We start from the raw sequence: 15587 nt of genomic DNA, 5'->3' as shown, positions 1-15587 counted from the left end.
CAGTGTTCCATTTCTTGGTGTAATTAAGGCATTTAAATCAAGTATAACATGCATGAAAATTGAATAAGTTTGTCACATTTCTCTGCTTTGTAGGCATCTCATTCATTCCACGGGAAGTGGGAGAACATCTGGTTAGCATTAAGAAAAATGGGAGCCATGTACCAAACAGCCCTGTAACAATCATGGTGGTCCAGTCTGAGATAGGAGATGCCAGACGAGCGAGAGTTTTTGGACGTGGCTTGGTAGAAGGACGAACCTTTGAAATGTGTGACTTCATTGTAGACACAAGAGACGCAGGTTAGTTCCATTGCAAAAGGACTGTGGGATGGTGTGAGATATGTATCCTCCGTAAATGAGTGTTGTCTACCTCAGTGTGACCACCAAGCAGCAGATGCACATAGTGTATTAAGCATGCATGGTCATTATTGTCAGTTATTAACTACAGACAATGCTATTAACTTCTAAAATGCTTTGCATTGCCTTGGCTGATGTCTTCCATTACAGCCAACAAGGACTGTCAGTGAGGCACTGATGAAGCTTTTCTTTCATTTGATGGTGCTGGTTCTAGCATTGTTGTGTACAGCAAGAAGGAAATGAGGAAGATATTTCCCTGTTGGTTTAATGTGGAGCCTTGGCCACAGTCTTTGAAGCTGACTTTTGAACTTCAGTGAAATAAAAGGGATATGGTCAGAGCATTTTAGGAGCTGAATGCATGCTGTGCCTTCAATATCTGACTGAGGATTACAAAAATGTCATTAAGGCATCGTGCAACTCCCATGTGCCCGTTATGGTACAAACCTACTGACTAGCTACTGCTATGGGTTTGGACTATTTTACATCAAATTTATAATAGCGCTATGGAAATCTATGGCTAACTTAGCTATATTGTAGGTTATGGTGGGATCTCACTGGCAGTTGAAGGACCCAGCAAGGTAGATATCCAAACTGAAGACCTAGAAGATGGAACTTGCAAAGTGTCCTATTTTCCAACTGTACCTGGCGTGTACATTGTGTCCACTAAATTTGCAGATGAACATATTCCAGGTAAGCAGAAGTGTTGAGCAACTTTTTGGTTAGTACGACAGAAGTCTTACTGTGGATGGGCAGTGTGATCTCGTTTGGACTGCAAGTCCCAAAGATTCAAGGAGGTCCTACCAGTACCCTCCACAAGCAGCAAGCATCCAAAACTGTTCTGGTTACATGGGTGTATTTCACTTGGACCTGACTGTTAGCTGACTCTAAAACTTCCCCTATGATCCACTACAAGTGAGAGGAAGCTTTCACTCCTCCCCTCAATGCAGTGTGTAATGAGTGGAGGAGGAATGACTTACTGTGGTACTTACAGGCAGCCCATTTACTGTGAAGATAAGTGGGGAAGGAAGAGTTAAGGAGAGCATCACACGAACAAGACGGGCTCCCTCTGTTGCAACAGTAGGAAGTATATGTGATCTGAACCTAAAAATTCCAGGTAAGTACTGTCCTTATCCCCATAACCATAACTTGCATTGGTATAGCATGGGTGTACCTGAAGCAGAGTAAATAGAAACTTCAGTGTTGTTAAGGCATCCTCATATTAAGATAGTTAAAGGAAGAAATGCTGGTAGTGTGGTCTCTTTGAACGGTTAAAAATAGGCATAACCATGGTCAACGTATGGATAAATAAATACCAGGGAGGCCTTAATCTATCCTGTATACAGCAGGCTGGAGAATGGGCTGCACAGCTCATCCTGTCTCCAGGGTTTTAAGACTGTCATGTTGTCTGTTAAGTGTTTGTACTGCTGTCTGGCATGTGTGGATCACATAGGCCAGTCTTAGCTGGCTGCGCTTATCCAGCCTCTTCATCTGCCTTCCATAGTACCTGGTAAGCTGTAGTTGGCTGGGCTTGCTGCTTGGCAGCACGCATCTAGCTGAGCCTACAAACTGGCACCTACATGCCTCTTCTGTCATTTGTACGGTGTAATCACTTGAGCTTAGGTCCTAATTCCAAAAGCAAAATACCAAAACCCTTTGTCACTTTCTAATCTGCTTTTTTTTAATTCTCTTCTTGTTAGAAATTGATTGTGGGGATATGACAGCCCAGGTAACTAGTCCCTCTGGAAGAAACTTTGATGCTGAAATCGTAGAGGCTGACAAAAACACCTATTGCGTCCGCTTTGTGCCACAAGAAATGGGGGTCCACACTGTGGATGTCAAATACAGAGGGCAGCCGGTGCCAGGCAGCCCCTTCCAGTTCACCGTGGGGCCGTTGGGTGAGGGAGGAGCCCATAAAGTGAGAGCTGGAGGCCCAGGGCTGGAGCGTGGAGAGACGGGTGTCCCAGGTGAGTCCTCTGCTCTCGCTAGGCTCCAGTGCCTGCCATGCACAGCAGGTCTGCAGCGCAGTGCTTTGGTTTCTGTTGCCCTCTCCTCTGAGAGCTTGAGCAGAGCTTGGTGTAACACCATAGGTTGCCCCAAGCCAAGGGTGATCAGTGGAAGAACAAGGAGAAATGATATTGCTGCATCATGCAGATGGAGAAGTCTGGAAATACGTGTTTTGGAAACTGACTGCTCTCACAGGATGAGCTTGAGGTTGTAAGGTGTGTTATATGGGGCTGATAGGCTAATTCAAGGCTAATAGGAGCCTCTTGAAGAAACTGCTAAGTGTTATCACCCAGGGTGATGGGACGAGGTACCATTCCTCATACACATAAGTATGGGATGCTGCATGGTCTGTTAGGAAGAAGCTGAAACCTAGCAGCACCAAACTTACTCTTATGTGTGCTCTCATGTTCTTCACAGCCGAGTTCAGTATATGGACACGGGAAGCCGGAGCTGGAGGACTGTCTATTGCTGTAGAAGGCCCAAGTAAAGCAGAAATTGCCTTTGAGGACCATAAAGATGGATCTTGTGGTGTATCATACATAGTTCAAGAGCCAGGTGTGTACCAAGACCAAATCATACTGAAATAACACTGAATGCTACTCTCAAAGAAATTGAGGATGCTCACTGCTTCTTTTCTCCCTGCAGGCAACTATGAGGTGTCCATAAAGTTCAATGACGAGCACATTCCTGAAAGCCCCTACCTGGTTCCCGTCATCGCCCCATCCGATGATGCTCGCAGGCTCACTGTCACTAGCCTTCAGGTGAGACATAAGGAAACATCTCCACAACTTGCCACACAGACTGATTTCGTCCTTGTTCTCCAAGACCCAAATGGTTGCCCTTCCTTCTTAGTAACAGCCTTGCCTTGTTTGGTGCGTGTTTCCAAGCTCAGCTTGCAGCCAGAGAGGTTTTTGGCAGCTGGCCCCTTGGTAACTTGGGCCAGTAGAGCTGGCCCAGCTCTGCCTAGCCAGAATTTGAAGGCAGAAGGCTCAACTGAGTGTATTACGGGTGGTAACACTTGGGAATTAAGAATAAGAGGCTATAGAAATAGCATTGAAGGAGCTAAAACTTGCTTTTCATCCCATTAGCGAGGGGAGTGCCAGAGAGAACTGAAACATGAACATGAACCACTGGTGACTGTGCTGGTACCAAGTTACTCAGTTGGTATGTGGGCTGAAGAGCTGGGTTTCCACAGGCGAGGCAGCGTAGGGCCACGCGGTTGGGACACTGCTGCAGCCTTGCTGGAGCATTTGCATGGGCAGATGGAGGGGGCCCCACCATGAGGTCAGGGCGCAGATTTACTCTGGCTGACATCACGAAACCACACAGTTGCAGCTCAGATGATTCACGAACAGTAGCCAATCTCAGAGTGAATCACAGCTTTGTACTTGGTCTGGGCTCATCCGTTAACCTCACCATATCATTTTTGTGTGTGTGTGGTTACGTGCATTAAAATACAAACAACATTAAAGGCCTGACTTAAATCTCCAAAACCAGAAACTTGGAATATGAGACTGAGAATCTGTGTCTAAATATACTGTACCTCAGTCTTCATCAAGTAGTGATAAGCAATTAGTACTTCAGTTGAGGCTTTTTTTTGGATATGTCCCAGCTGTGGTCCCCAGGAATTTGCCTGGGCTGCAGGACTCCTCTACCTTGGCTGTGTAAATGAATCGTGACAGCCTGATCCGATAGTATCTCTTCTAACCAGGAGTTACAAGGGCGTTAATTAGTCGCTGTGGTATTGATGTTTCTCTTGTGTTTCATTTAAAGACTCTTTGACAGGAATACTCGCTTCAGTTAAGTCCTGCAGAGGCAGATAAAGCTGAGTATTCTATAACGGAGCGCAGTGTGCAACATCAGCCTCCGCTAAACCTGCATCAGGGACTTTCTTTATACATTGTATCTCAGTTCTACTCAGTTGCATTTATTTCCCTCTTCAGGATTTAATTGAAAACAAGATCAGGTAAAGTATGTTCAGCATAAAATATTACTGCTGGATAGCTGCGTGGGCTTCTCTGGTTGAGGACCATGGATGCTGAGCTGCCTCGCCTTCCACCGATGGCTTGACAGCACAGCAACATCTGGTTTCATGTTTTAAATTACTTTCTCATGTTAAGACATCTTGTGGTGGCGTTCTAAATGCAGCCTCTTGTGGCAAATATAAACATGCATATTGCTCTTTCAGAAAACTGGATTATCAGAGGGAGGCTTTTCCCCTGAATGAATCTGGAATCAATGAACATGCTGAAAATGGAGCTATAGCTTAAACATCCTTTAAATCAAGTGCCTGAATACTGGGGACTGACCTGAGTGATAACAAGTGACTAGTCTCTTAAACCTGCCTCTGCCTGATTTGGCAGAGTCGTCTGACTTCCAAAAACAATCGGTTACCATGGGAAGAATCAGCCTAGCCAGTGTGGGTGACTGCTAAATCAGCCACCCCCCTAAGAGGGAGAGAGCTTCTAATTTGACAGTTAATGCAAGTCACAACTTTATGCCTTTTGTTGAAATCTTTAAAAAAAGAAAATTTGCTGAAGTGGTTATTTCCCTGCCAGAAATCTTGTGCTGTCTGAAACAAGAAGTTTAAATTTGATAATCTGACTGTTGCATTCTCAGGAGTCTGGATTAAAAGTTAATCAGCCGGCATCCTTTGCTATAAGGCTAAATGGGGCAAAGGGCAAGATCGATGCTAAAGTCCACAGCCCCTCCGGAGCTGTAGAAGAGTGTCACGTGTCTGAGCTGGAGCCAGGTGAGCACGGCTTTATGTTGGTCAAAACAAACAGGGTGACCACCAAAGCACACTCACTGACACCTAGCGGGGGGCTTTTGTCCCTTTGGCTTGTGAGCAGTGTACCCGAGGGACAAGCACCTTGCTTGGAGAATGACTTCCTGGTGTCAGGAGTCCATGCTCTTCCTAGATAGCTCTTGAAATGACTGAGCCTGAACTTGTGTAAGATACAGATATTTAAGTCTTGGCTTGCTGGTGGAGGTACAGTGAAACTAGTCATAAATGAAATATGCTGTGGTTGTTGAATTTAGCAAGAGAAGAAGTTTATTTTTCAAAGCTATGCTTCCATCTTTGACTAATAGTTTATTTTTAACTCGCAGTCAGTCCTTCATACAAAACGTCAAGGAAGCTGAATATAAGCAAACACTACAGAAAGCTCAACACCTGTTTCAGCAATGAGCTTTTCTTTTTCACTTGAAGTCTGAATGAGTTATAGTCTGTACTGTGGACAGACAGCAGCTGTCCGGCTGGGGAAGATCGGTCCCTCCTCTGGGTTAACATGCAATCAAAAACGTTAAATACCAGCAAATTATTAAATGACTTTCTTAAACAGAGGTGCGGTGTCTGTGGTGTCAGAGCAGCACACTCAGCCCACTGGTAAGATTTGGCTTGCTCTTACCAGCTGCTTTTCTTCTCTGCGCTGCTCCCTCGACCGCTGACGGGTTGAGCTGTGATTAAGCTGTCACGTTTAGTGCATGTGTGAGGCAAATAACCCTAAAACTCACCCTGCAGACTAGATGACAGCTGAGATCGGATCCTGGTAGACAAGGTGAAAATGCAACCCGTGACACCTCCTGTGATAAGTACAGTGTTTTCCTACTTAAATATGAGTCCAGCAGCTTGTGTAGCTGAGTTTGCTGAAGCTGGGACCAAAATATGTCAAAGCGTTACAGAAGCCTTGCTTGGGTTGCTAACCAGCCCTGCGCTGGGTTTAATTGCTATTTTATTGTTCTACTGTTATCTCTGATGTATCAGAAAAGTCACTTCTCTCTTGCAGATAAGTATGCCGTTCGGTTCATCCCCCATGAAAATGGCATCCACTCAATTGACGTGAAGTTCAACGGAAGCCATGTCGTGGGCAGCCCTTTCAAAGTGCGTGTTGGTGAGCCCGGGCAGGCGGGCAATCCCGCGCTCGTCACAGCGTACGGATCCGGCCTGGAGAGCGGTACCACGGGTAACCCTTCTTTTACAGCTCTGATACGGATGTGTTTGCACTTTGGCTTTCTGACAGAGACAGAAGCTGTTCTTAGGCATATTTTTACGTGACTTTCCCTGCTAAGGCAGCTGAACTAACCCACATACTCTGCCGACCTGGGTGCAGGCTAATTTTGCATTCTCGCATGCTCCTCAAGTCTTGTAACCATTGATTAGCAAGTCGCCAGGCTATACTGAGCCTTAACAAACGTAAAACCTCTGCAAAGCAGCAACTGCAGTACGAGTTCACTTGAACTGGTTAGCAGCTGAGCTGTGACTCTGCTGGTTAGCTTATCTCTGCATCGGTGGTCCCTCAGATCTCTGGAATGCTCTGGCTCCCTTCCACATGTGAACACAATGTCTGCAAAGGCCAGAGGCTTTTGTGAATGCACATATTGAGTTGGCTGTCTGGTTGAAGGAGTCTTGTTTAACTTGCATACCCCTGTTAGTTAAATGGGTACGAGGGTGTACCCAGTAACCTTCTCCTCAGTGCTTGCACCTCTAAGAAATTTCAAGTTAAATGTAATACGATGTGTAAACTTTAGGGAGTACAGCGGCTGGTTCTGTTTGTAGTGTGCTGTATGTGCTTCAGATGCAGTGTGAATGCTGACTCTTCTTGGGAATCCGACACTCAGTTATTGGCTGTGACTGCCCCATCTGATAGTTCTTATCTCAAGCATGTAGGGTTTAAGTTTTTATTTTTTATTTCTATTGATTTATGGCCTTAGAAAGTATGGAAACATTCCAGGATATGTGCTTTGATTTATTTAATTGTGTGCTTTCTTGGGCCACACACACAGGTGAATAGCAGAGAAACAGGATTTATTTTTTTTCCCTTTTGATAATGCAAGGTGATAGCTAGGTTCTCTTATCCTACCTACTGCTGTCTCTTGTGAATTCCATTTCATACCTTTTTTCTCCCTGGAAAAAAAAAGTACTGCAGTTTTTCAGTCAAAGCTTCTGCTGTTCTGGAGAAACCAAGCAGTTGGTTTTGGAAACATGTGGATACACCATGTAAAATAAAGATATTATAGCCAGTGCTGCTTTAATAGGTGGAAACAAAAGCAGTCATTAATACTAGCCACTGATGCATCAGGGACAGGGGAGTTTTTCTCCATCTATAAAGGTGCTTGGGGTTGTTTTTAATCTAAATAGACTGTTTAACTTCAGCAAAGTTCCTCTGTGCCCCCTTGTTGAATCCTGGCAGTTGCCAAAAGCTCAGTGCCCTGGGAGCTGCTGAGCAGCGTTTCTGAACAATGATCTAGTGTAGAGGTTTCAATAGCCAGTGGCTGAGCACCTGAAATGTCCCCCCAGGAGATGTGCCTGTCTGCAGCCTCCAACAATGCGAGCCTTCATTTTGGTCACAGGGAAAAAGCAGTGACTTCGGAGCAAGAAGTCTTCAGTGAGAAGCTGTGAAGCTTGCTGGCTTTGGAAATTAATTTTCCTCTGGTTGAGTGGTGCATATTGCAGGCTGCCTGCCTTACCTCCCAGGCAGGCGGTGCCAGTGAGATTTACTGCTAAAGCACTGGAAGATGGTACAGTCCTCTGTGGGAGCTGGGTTCTTCAGCATTGCAACACAGCAGCCTCTTGTGTGGAGAGGTTAGAAACTCCCTAGTTCATCACCACGCTTGCATGCTTCAGTTGCAGCTGTAGTAATCTTTCCCACAACCGTCCTGGTTTTGATTGAGCTCTAGCACTTTATTCCTCCTCATCAGTGTCTGATACAACAACCCAAAGATCATAAATGTTTGAAGCCAGAGTTTGACAGTAAATTATTTGGGGGCTGAAAGCCTTGCTTAATGTTTTTCTTGTGTTGCTGGCATTGTGTCATTGGCTTAGTATTAGCAGCAATAATCCAGTTGTGTTAACCAGATGCTGCAATTAAACAAGCTTTTGTTTCCACAAACTGCTTGGAGTGCTGTTGCTGAGCAGTTCAAACACCCTCCAGATCTCCTGCCCCTCATCTCTTGCTTTCTTGTGGGCTCTTTGCTCCTGATCTACAGTCCAGGCAGTGAGATGGCGCTGAGCTTTCCTGAGCTTAGCCATGCAGGAGGCTGGGCCGTCACAGGCTCCGACGCCGGGTAGAAAGGCTCTCGTTCTAAGAGTTTTCTCTCTAAGCCAGTCTTTTGATGCCAGGATCCTTCCATTTTGGTCCTAAAGAGCTCTCATGACCCATTTTCCTGCCCTCCTCGCAGTCACACAACATGAGCAGAGGAGGGAGCAAGGGTGCCGGCGGGGAGACTGCTGGGGTGCAGAGCCCCTGGTCAGGGTTGGCCTGTGCAAGGATGTTGGCAGGAGGCATGCTGTCCCTCCCTGCCTGCAGCCTTGTGTGGCCTCATCTTGCACCAGATTACCTGTTCCTATTTGATAACAGGCTGCTTTTGTAACATCGGGTGTGAGGAAGAGTGTGTCTTACTGTGCTACGTCTTTCTAGGATTGCAGTCGGAGTTTTTCATTAACACGACCAAGGCTGGTCCAGGTACCCTCTCTGTTACAATTGAAGGGCCATCAAAGGTGAAAATGGACTGCCAGGAAACTCCAGAAGGTTACAAAGTCATGTACACACCCATGGCTCCAGGAAACTATTTAATTGGAGTTAAATATGGTGGACCTAACCACATAGTGGGCAGCCCCTTCAAGGCAAAGGTTACAGGTAAAAAGCTAACCAGTATTTACTGTGTGCCTGAAGTAGTTTGTGTCATTCAGCAAATATGTCCCTCCGAGATAGTGTGGCATTCAAGTCTAGATGCCCCAAAACATGAGAAGCAAAACTTTTCTCCCCATCGTCTTCAAAGCCTAGATGAGGGATCTCAGAAGAGCCTGCAGGAGCATTAGTCACAGAGCTTGCCGGGTTGACTCAGTGGAGGGATGTAAAACAGCTTCATGGGGGAATATTAAATCCTGACCTAGCACTAGGGTGTTGCATTAGCAGTAGGGAAATGTGACTGAAGTACCCGTTTTGCATCCCACCCCCCCCACCACCCCCCAAGCCTGAAACCTGGTCGCCTTTAGCATAAGTGATGCCCCTCTTGGTCTCATTTTGGTGCAGGTGTCACCTAACCAAAGGTCAGCAATGTCTGGGAGGCTTTTAGGTGATGTGAGGAAGGTTGGTTTAGGAAGCTCTTTCTCTCTTCAGTGCTGTGTTTAAGCACAGACTGGAGTTCATCTCTACTGCTGCCCCCGAGCTAGTGAACCCTCTCCTGGTGCCCGTGGCGCGGTGATGTTCTTGGGAGTCGACGGCAGGGACTGCACTCCCCCAGGCTGGGACATGCTCTGCTTTCAAAATGGGTTATTGCAAAATTGCACCTGCTTTTCTGCCAACTCGGGTAATTTTTGGCATTTGGTGATTGGAGCACAATTAACTCTTCTTAAGCGGCCAGCTTTGCTTAATGAATCCTGAAGTTCCTGTGGTCTTTTAACCACTCAAGGGCTCTGGGATGGGATTGTTGCCAGCGTTGCTGGAAGATGTCAGCTTAAAAACTGAAGTAGGAAATGGCTCCTCTCCAAAAATGCATTTTGGATGCAGAATGCATGCTAGTCATTAGGAGGGTTTTGACACCTCCTTGTAAATGCCTTTCAGATGGGGTGAATCTGAATGTCAGAAATCTCTTCTGTTTCCAGGACAGCGACTGGTTAGCCCAGGCAGCGCCAACGAAACTTCTTCCATCCTGGTAGAGTCAGTGACAAGGTCGTCAACTGAAACTTGCTATAGCGCCATTCCCAAATCCACCTCGGATGCTAGCAAAGTGGTTTCCCGGGGAGCAGGACTCTCAAAGGCGTTTGTGGGTCAGAAAAGCTCCTTCTCCGTGGACTGCAGCAAAGCAGGTATGGGTACAGGAACCAGCTGGATGTCAGGGTGGTTTAGCTGGACGTTTTTACTCTAAACCAACTTGCAAAGTTAAAATTCAGAGCTTGAGGTGATGATCTGGTTCTGAAGAAAAACTAAATGGTACACAGTGCTCACCAAATCAGTCCTAATACAGAGGCTGTAAAGATGCCAGTTCCTCTCCAAATGGATTTATCTGAGCCAGGTGCACCTGAAAGAAACCACAGGGTTATGGCATGAGAACAAACAGGTTGCTGAACTTAAGCAACCCTCATGGTGCATTGTAGCATGTAATGCAAGGTGTTCCCATAAGCCGTGAGCGCTGGTTGTCATAATCCGGGAGCTTTGTGGTGGGTGGATTACAGGCCAGCCATGTTCACTGATCTTTGCTATCAACTTCTAACGAAGTACTTGAAAGGCCGTGCCTGCTCCCTTTCACGAGCAGTGTTAATGTCTCCTGTGCTCTAGTTAGATAGTGGTAGCCTGTCAGGTCCAGCAAAACGCACATATAAACCCTTGCCTCTATGAGGTTGAAGGCTTTTTCAAATAAAATTCCTTCTTAAATTAGCCTAGTCATACCTCAGACTACCCTTCTGTGAACTAAAATAACAAAATCCTTGTGTTATGGAGCTAATATATTATGGTACAGCCATGCTTGTTTATTTAAGCTTAGGAATGCTAACAGTCTGTTATTTTGCTGTAGGTTCAAATATGTTGTTAGTTGGTGTCCATGGACCTACAATACCATGCGAAGAGGTATCCATCAAGCATTTGGGCAGTCATCAGTACAACGTAACTTATGTCGTCAAGGAAAGGGGTGACTATATTCTGGCGGTGAAATGGGGTGATGAGCACATCCCTGGGAGTCCCTTCCATGTCACCGTTCCCTAAGCTCGCCAAGTGTCAGAGTCGATCTTTGTGTTTGTAATTCAGATGCAGAGTTATACTGGTGCAGTCCTGTTGCAAAACGCAGTATCTAGATACACACGGCTCACATTTCAATACAGTCAGAAGTAAACTCTAACTTTATTTTTTACAAGCATTTCACTTCTATCCTACTTACCAACCTAATGTCAATCTATTTAATATCCTTCTCAAATTGTACCTTTGCAGTACTGTCCGAGTCACTGTTAATGTTTGGAGAATCATGTGGATAACTAGACACTAATTTCCCTTGCGGATGTTAAAGACTTTAGATATTAATCGAAAACTGGAATTTGTCTTTGTAATTGGGTATCTTAACTACTGATTTTATTTGACTGGAGACTTTACATTTTAGTTATGGAATATGACTTGGGCTGTCCCCAGTTCAAATTCTTTTCTGTAAAGAAATGAGGTAAAACTGGTACTATAATAGGTGCCTTTGTATACTTGATCAATTTTAACGCTTAACACTATAAAAAGCTACTAAAAGTGGCTTTACCACTCAAATTTAAAATGTTTCTGAAAATGCTTTGCTAATGGTTTACATTTAGGAAAAGTTTATCTTTTATAGCAAACCAAAAGCAGACTGAAAATGACTTCCTGGGAGCTTTCAGCCTTTCTATGTTAACGCTTTGTGAATCTAGACAGGTAGCTTTTTGGCCATGATGCTAGCAATGTGGTTTTTAATTAGCTTGGGATTCCGGTGAAATTTCTGTAACTTTACAGGTAACTCCCCACACTCTTTTTGATTTTTTTTTTTTTTTTTTTTTTTAAGAACAACCCCTGGTTTGGCTGTGTTAAATAAAGCCCCTAAATTTGCCGAGCCAGGTGTAGCTCTCACCTGCATGACCCAAAATTGATGCAGGTCAGAGCACAGTGGTGTATTGTGAAGATGATCAGTGGTTTCCCTGGAGGGTGCAGGCCAGGCGAGTAGCTGAGATGGTGCAAAGAAGCCAGCCTGGGGCTGGGACCCCACATCTGTAGTTGGGTACAGGGTGGGAGGGAGGGCGGGTGTGTGAATTTACCCGTAATAGCAATACCAATCAACAAACCCATCTTTGCAAGTTGTTTTATTATATCTCAGTCCAAGGACATGCCTGAAGCATGCTCATCTCTCCTGAAATCCCCTTCGTGCTGCAAAAGGCGTTCCTGCTGAGGGTCAGGGAGTGAAAACTTCCATTATAACTTGTCTGTTTGTCCCGGATTACTCTGTGCTACTTCCCAAGTGCATATCTGAATTGCTGTCAGCTGCTGGGGCTTTAGTAAACTCTCCAAATGAGCTTTAACTCTGTGATTAGGAGAAGGTAGGATTTGTTGAAAACCTGTTGAAATATCGCTGTCTGTCCCTATGGAGAAGTTCATGCTTACGGTTCTGTAGTTACGTGTGGATGCACTACTCTCCAGCACAGTTATTGGGGAAATAAAGGAAGGTTGGGGTTTTTTTACTGTGCTTTTTTTTGTGCCTTAATGTGAAATGCTCACTACATTGTAAACTAGGAAGTAAAAACAAAATAAACTGGAATAAAATGCAGGATTGTAAAATTGTATCTTATAACTTATTAAATAGAACTGTTTGCTTCATTAAAATGTGCATGTTAAAAACAACATTGGATTCTTTTCATATAGTTCAAACTAAAACTACAGCATGCAGCAGTTTCAGGCAGACTGAATAACCTCCAGCCCATGAACCGTGCAGGTAGATGGGAAAAACTTGGGTGTAATCTCAGTGCCATTCAGTTTTTCTTTTCTTTAAAACATTTTTTCCTAAACCAAAATGTCTGGCAAAAGTTATGTCATGGCATAAACACACTGGACATCAGCGGGCAGAGTGCGAATGGGCCATGACAGGGCCGTGCTGGTTTTCCCCTGTGTAGACCCCGGGTACTGGGGCAGCGGAGCCGGGGAGCGGCATGTCCCAGGCAGGGTCATTGGTCTGATCCCGGGGCACTGCCAGGGGCACCCGCTGGCTCCTCTGGGCTCCCTGGGGCTCTTTGCAGAGGGTGGTTCCCGGCATGGTGCTGCACCTGGGGCTGGCTGGCTTGGTGTAAGACCATGGAAACCAGCAGATGTTTTCCCAAACACGGCTCGTGCTGGAAGCCTTGGTGAAACCTGAGATGCAGCAGCTGCCAAGGACTTTCCTGCCCCAGGTTTATCAGATTATTTCCTTTTTATAGTTAACTGTGTTTCATTAGCTTTGTGCTACGTCAGCCTGAACCTCCTATTTAATGTTTTTAAACAAAACAAACCAAAAAAACCTGGATACAGCTGTTGGGTTGGGTAAACCTTGAGAGCTTCATGCCTGTGTAACTCCTATTTCCCAGTAACCCTGTCTAGCTTTCTCTTGCCTGTTGCCGCTTGGCGTCTTGCTCTAATCATACTAGCTGAAATTAATGGGAGTTGTCTGTGAAGTTGATGGACCATGATTGTTACCTTGTCTGAGGTTACCTCCAGCAAAAGCTGAGCTCTGCTTCAAGCAAGCAATTCTGCCTTGCCTGGGCACTGACAGCTGTGGGGTGGCCACAAAAGTTAACTTGCTAAGGACAGCAAGGACCCGGTGATGTTGATGAGAAGAGCTTTTGGTGCAACTTGACTGTGTTGATCTTCTTTAGCAAAAACATTCAGCCAACTCCACTAGCTCTGGCAGCTGAGGACTGACTTTGGGTTGGGCACAAAGCAGCGCTTTTGGTGGCAATGTGCTCTACTTATGGTCTTTGGCACCTTGACAAAGGTTTCCATTTGCAGTGCCTACCTTAGCAGGCAGCTGTGGGGCTGGGGTGTTGGTGTACTGGGTTACTGACATCCCAGTGCCTTTCGCTGGGTAGACTTGCAATGGTATGAGATGCACTTTTTCAGTTATTTATGGAGGACTGGCATGGGGTTTTTTGCCTCTAGCTGTGGAAGTGTTTTTTTCTGCCAGTTTGGTTGAACTTAAATTCTTTTTCTTTGTTTATAATCTCTTTCCTTGGTGGTGGTTTGCAGTGAGATTTGGCCACCTGGTACCTGTGAGTCCCACTGGGAACTCATCCATCCATCCCCAGCTGGCAGAGACTGTCCTGCGAGTACTTGGTGAGATCTGGCAGTGCCCTTGGTAGCAAGCTGGACCCTTGCCTGCTGGTGGCCAGTGACCAAGGGCAGCCCATAAGTCAGGGCACCACCACATAAGAAAGCCTGCTGGGACCCATTGCACCTCCAGGAGGTTTACTGGACGGTTTGGTGGGTGGTGGAAGGTAAGTCCCTGCAGCACACCAGTTACCTAGGGATGGTAACTCTCAAGAGGATCCCATCCCCCTGTCTGGTATTGGTGGGCTTTGATGCTAGAAGCATTTGTTCATCTCAATGGGCAAAGTAAAGGGGTCCTTGGAGATGATGTCCTGGAGCTGGAGCTCCTCACATCCTGCACACTCAGCCTGTCCTACATTCCACACTGTTCAAGTCTGTCCTGTAGCGGTCCTGTTCCTGTGCTGTGCTTGTTCCTGCCGTGCCCTGGCGTCTCACCTGCATTTGCTGCCCACTGGCCTTCTCCTTTGATGTGGGGAGCTGTTGGGAGTTCCCTCTTCAGACCCCTCTGGGTGTCCCTGGCCTTGACTCTGTTTCTGATGGCCATCACTGCAGCCAGCATGGTAAAGATCTCACGTACTTGGGGGTTGCTCAAAGCTGAGAATTGCATTTCATTGTGTGCAGCTCTATTACAGAAATGCGATCAGGAGAGCATCCACCACTTCTCTTCTGATCAACGCCTTAGAGGCTGCTCCTGGAGGGAGGCGAGGTAGTTGATGATCCCTCCACGCACACATAGTGTACTTAAACCTGCTGACAGCAGGGCTCTTGCTTTCTGCAGCACTCACAAATGTGAATGGATGCCTTTTGTTTTATTGTGTCTGATACAAAAGATGCAAGAGGTCTCGTGTTGGCTGGGGGAGGTAGCCTGTTACAGACCCAGCTCTGTCAGGCACTCTCTGACAGCAGTAAATGTCCTGGTTTGCTGTGGGTGACCTTCGTGCTGGGCACAAAGCTGCCTTCTGCAGAGCTCCAGTGCCTGGCTGTGCATCATTTTGGGGGGAAAACCCTGGGTATGGGTACTTCCAGCAGGTGGCTGGTCTGAGGCTGCAGCACACACTTTAAACTTTGCCAGCTCTATCATTTGCCCCAGCATTACCCTGGCAGCATAGGGATTTGCTTTTCAAATTAGCTTCAGCCTTTTTGAAATAAAGCATTAAGGTGCAGCTCCTTCCAAAAGCTGTAAGGAGCTGTTTCTGCTCAGTGCCTTGCCTCGGGCAAGGGAGAAGGTGATCCATCCAGGGCCAGCCAAGGGCTGGTCATCTCCTGCAGTGTTTACATGCCTGTAAAGTAGCTCTCAGGCCATTTTTCACCTGGTATATTCTTCTTACTGCAATATAATAAACCTTGGATGGTATTGTTTGGTGTGTAGCACCAAGTGCCTTGCTTTATTAATGGGCTAAATTGTGTGACTTGTGTGCTGAGATGTGCTTCTGA

General features: G+C 46.0%; 1 protein-coding gene across 7 annotated transcripts in view; it reads left to right on the top strand.

Annotated features, from left to right (window-relative positions):
- FLNB (filamin B) overlaps positions 1 to 12698 on the top strand; it is a 73304-nt gene extending 60606 nt beyond the window's left edge. For 6 of the 7 annotated variants that reach the window (XM_074836151.1, XM_074836150.1, XM_074836147.1 and 3 more), the window contains 11 exons: positions 94 to 297; positions 892 to 1044; positions 1346 to 1468; positions 2052 to 2318; positions 2776 to 2913; positions 3004 to 3119; positions 4978 to 5110; positions 6147 to 6323; positions 8778 to 8996; positions 9965 to 10168; positions 10873 to 12698. In XM_074836151.1, the coding sequence (XP_074692252.1) occupies positions 94 to 297; positions 892 to 1044; positions 1346 to 1468; positions 2052 to 2318; positions 2776 to 2913; positions 3004 to 3119; positions 4978 to 5110; positions 6147 to 6323; positions 8778 to 8996; positions 9965 to 10168; positions 10873 to 11060 (1922 nt within the window). In that variant the 3' untranslated portion in view covers positions 11061 to 12698. The remainder of the gene's footprint in view (positions 1 to 93; positions 298 to 891; positions 1045 to 1345; positions 1469 to 2051; positions 2319 to 2775; positions 2914 to 3003; positions 3120 to 4977; positions 5111 to 6146; positions 6324 to 8777; positions 8997 to 9964; positions 10169 to 10872) is intronic. The other variant, XM_074836152.1, reaches the window with a different exon arrangement.
- The last annotated feature ends 2889 nt before the right edge of the window (positions 12699 to 15587 follow it).

The sequence above is a fragment of the Strix aluco genome, chromosome 11 (genome assembly GCF_031877795.1).
Source record: "Strix aluco isolate bStrAlu1 chromosome 11, bStrAlu1.hap1, whole genome shotgun sequence".
Classification (NCBI taxonomy): domain Eukaryota; kingdom Metazoa; phylum Chordata; class Aves; order Strigiformes; family Strigidae; genus Strix; species Strix aluco.
This window is presented reverse-complemented; position numbering and strand designations above follow the sequence as displayed.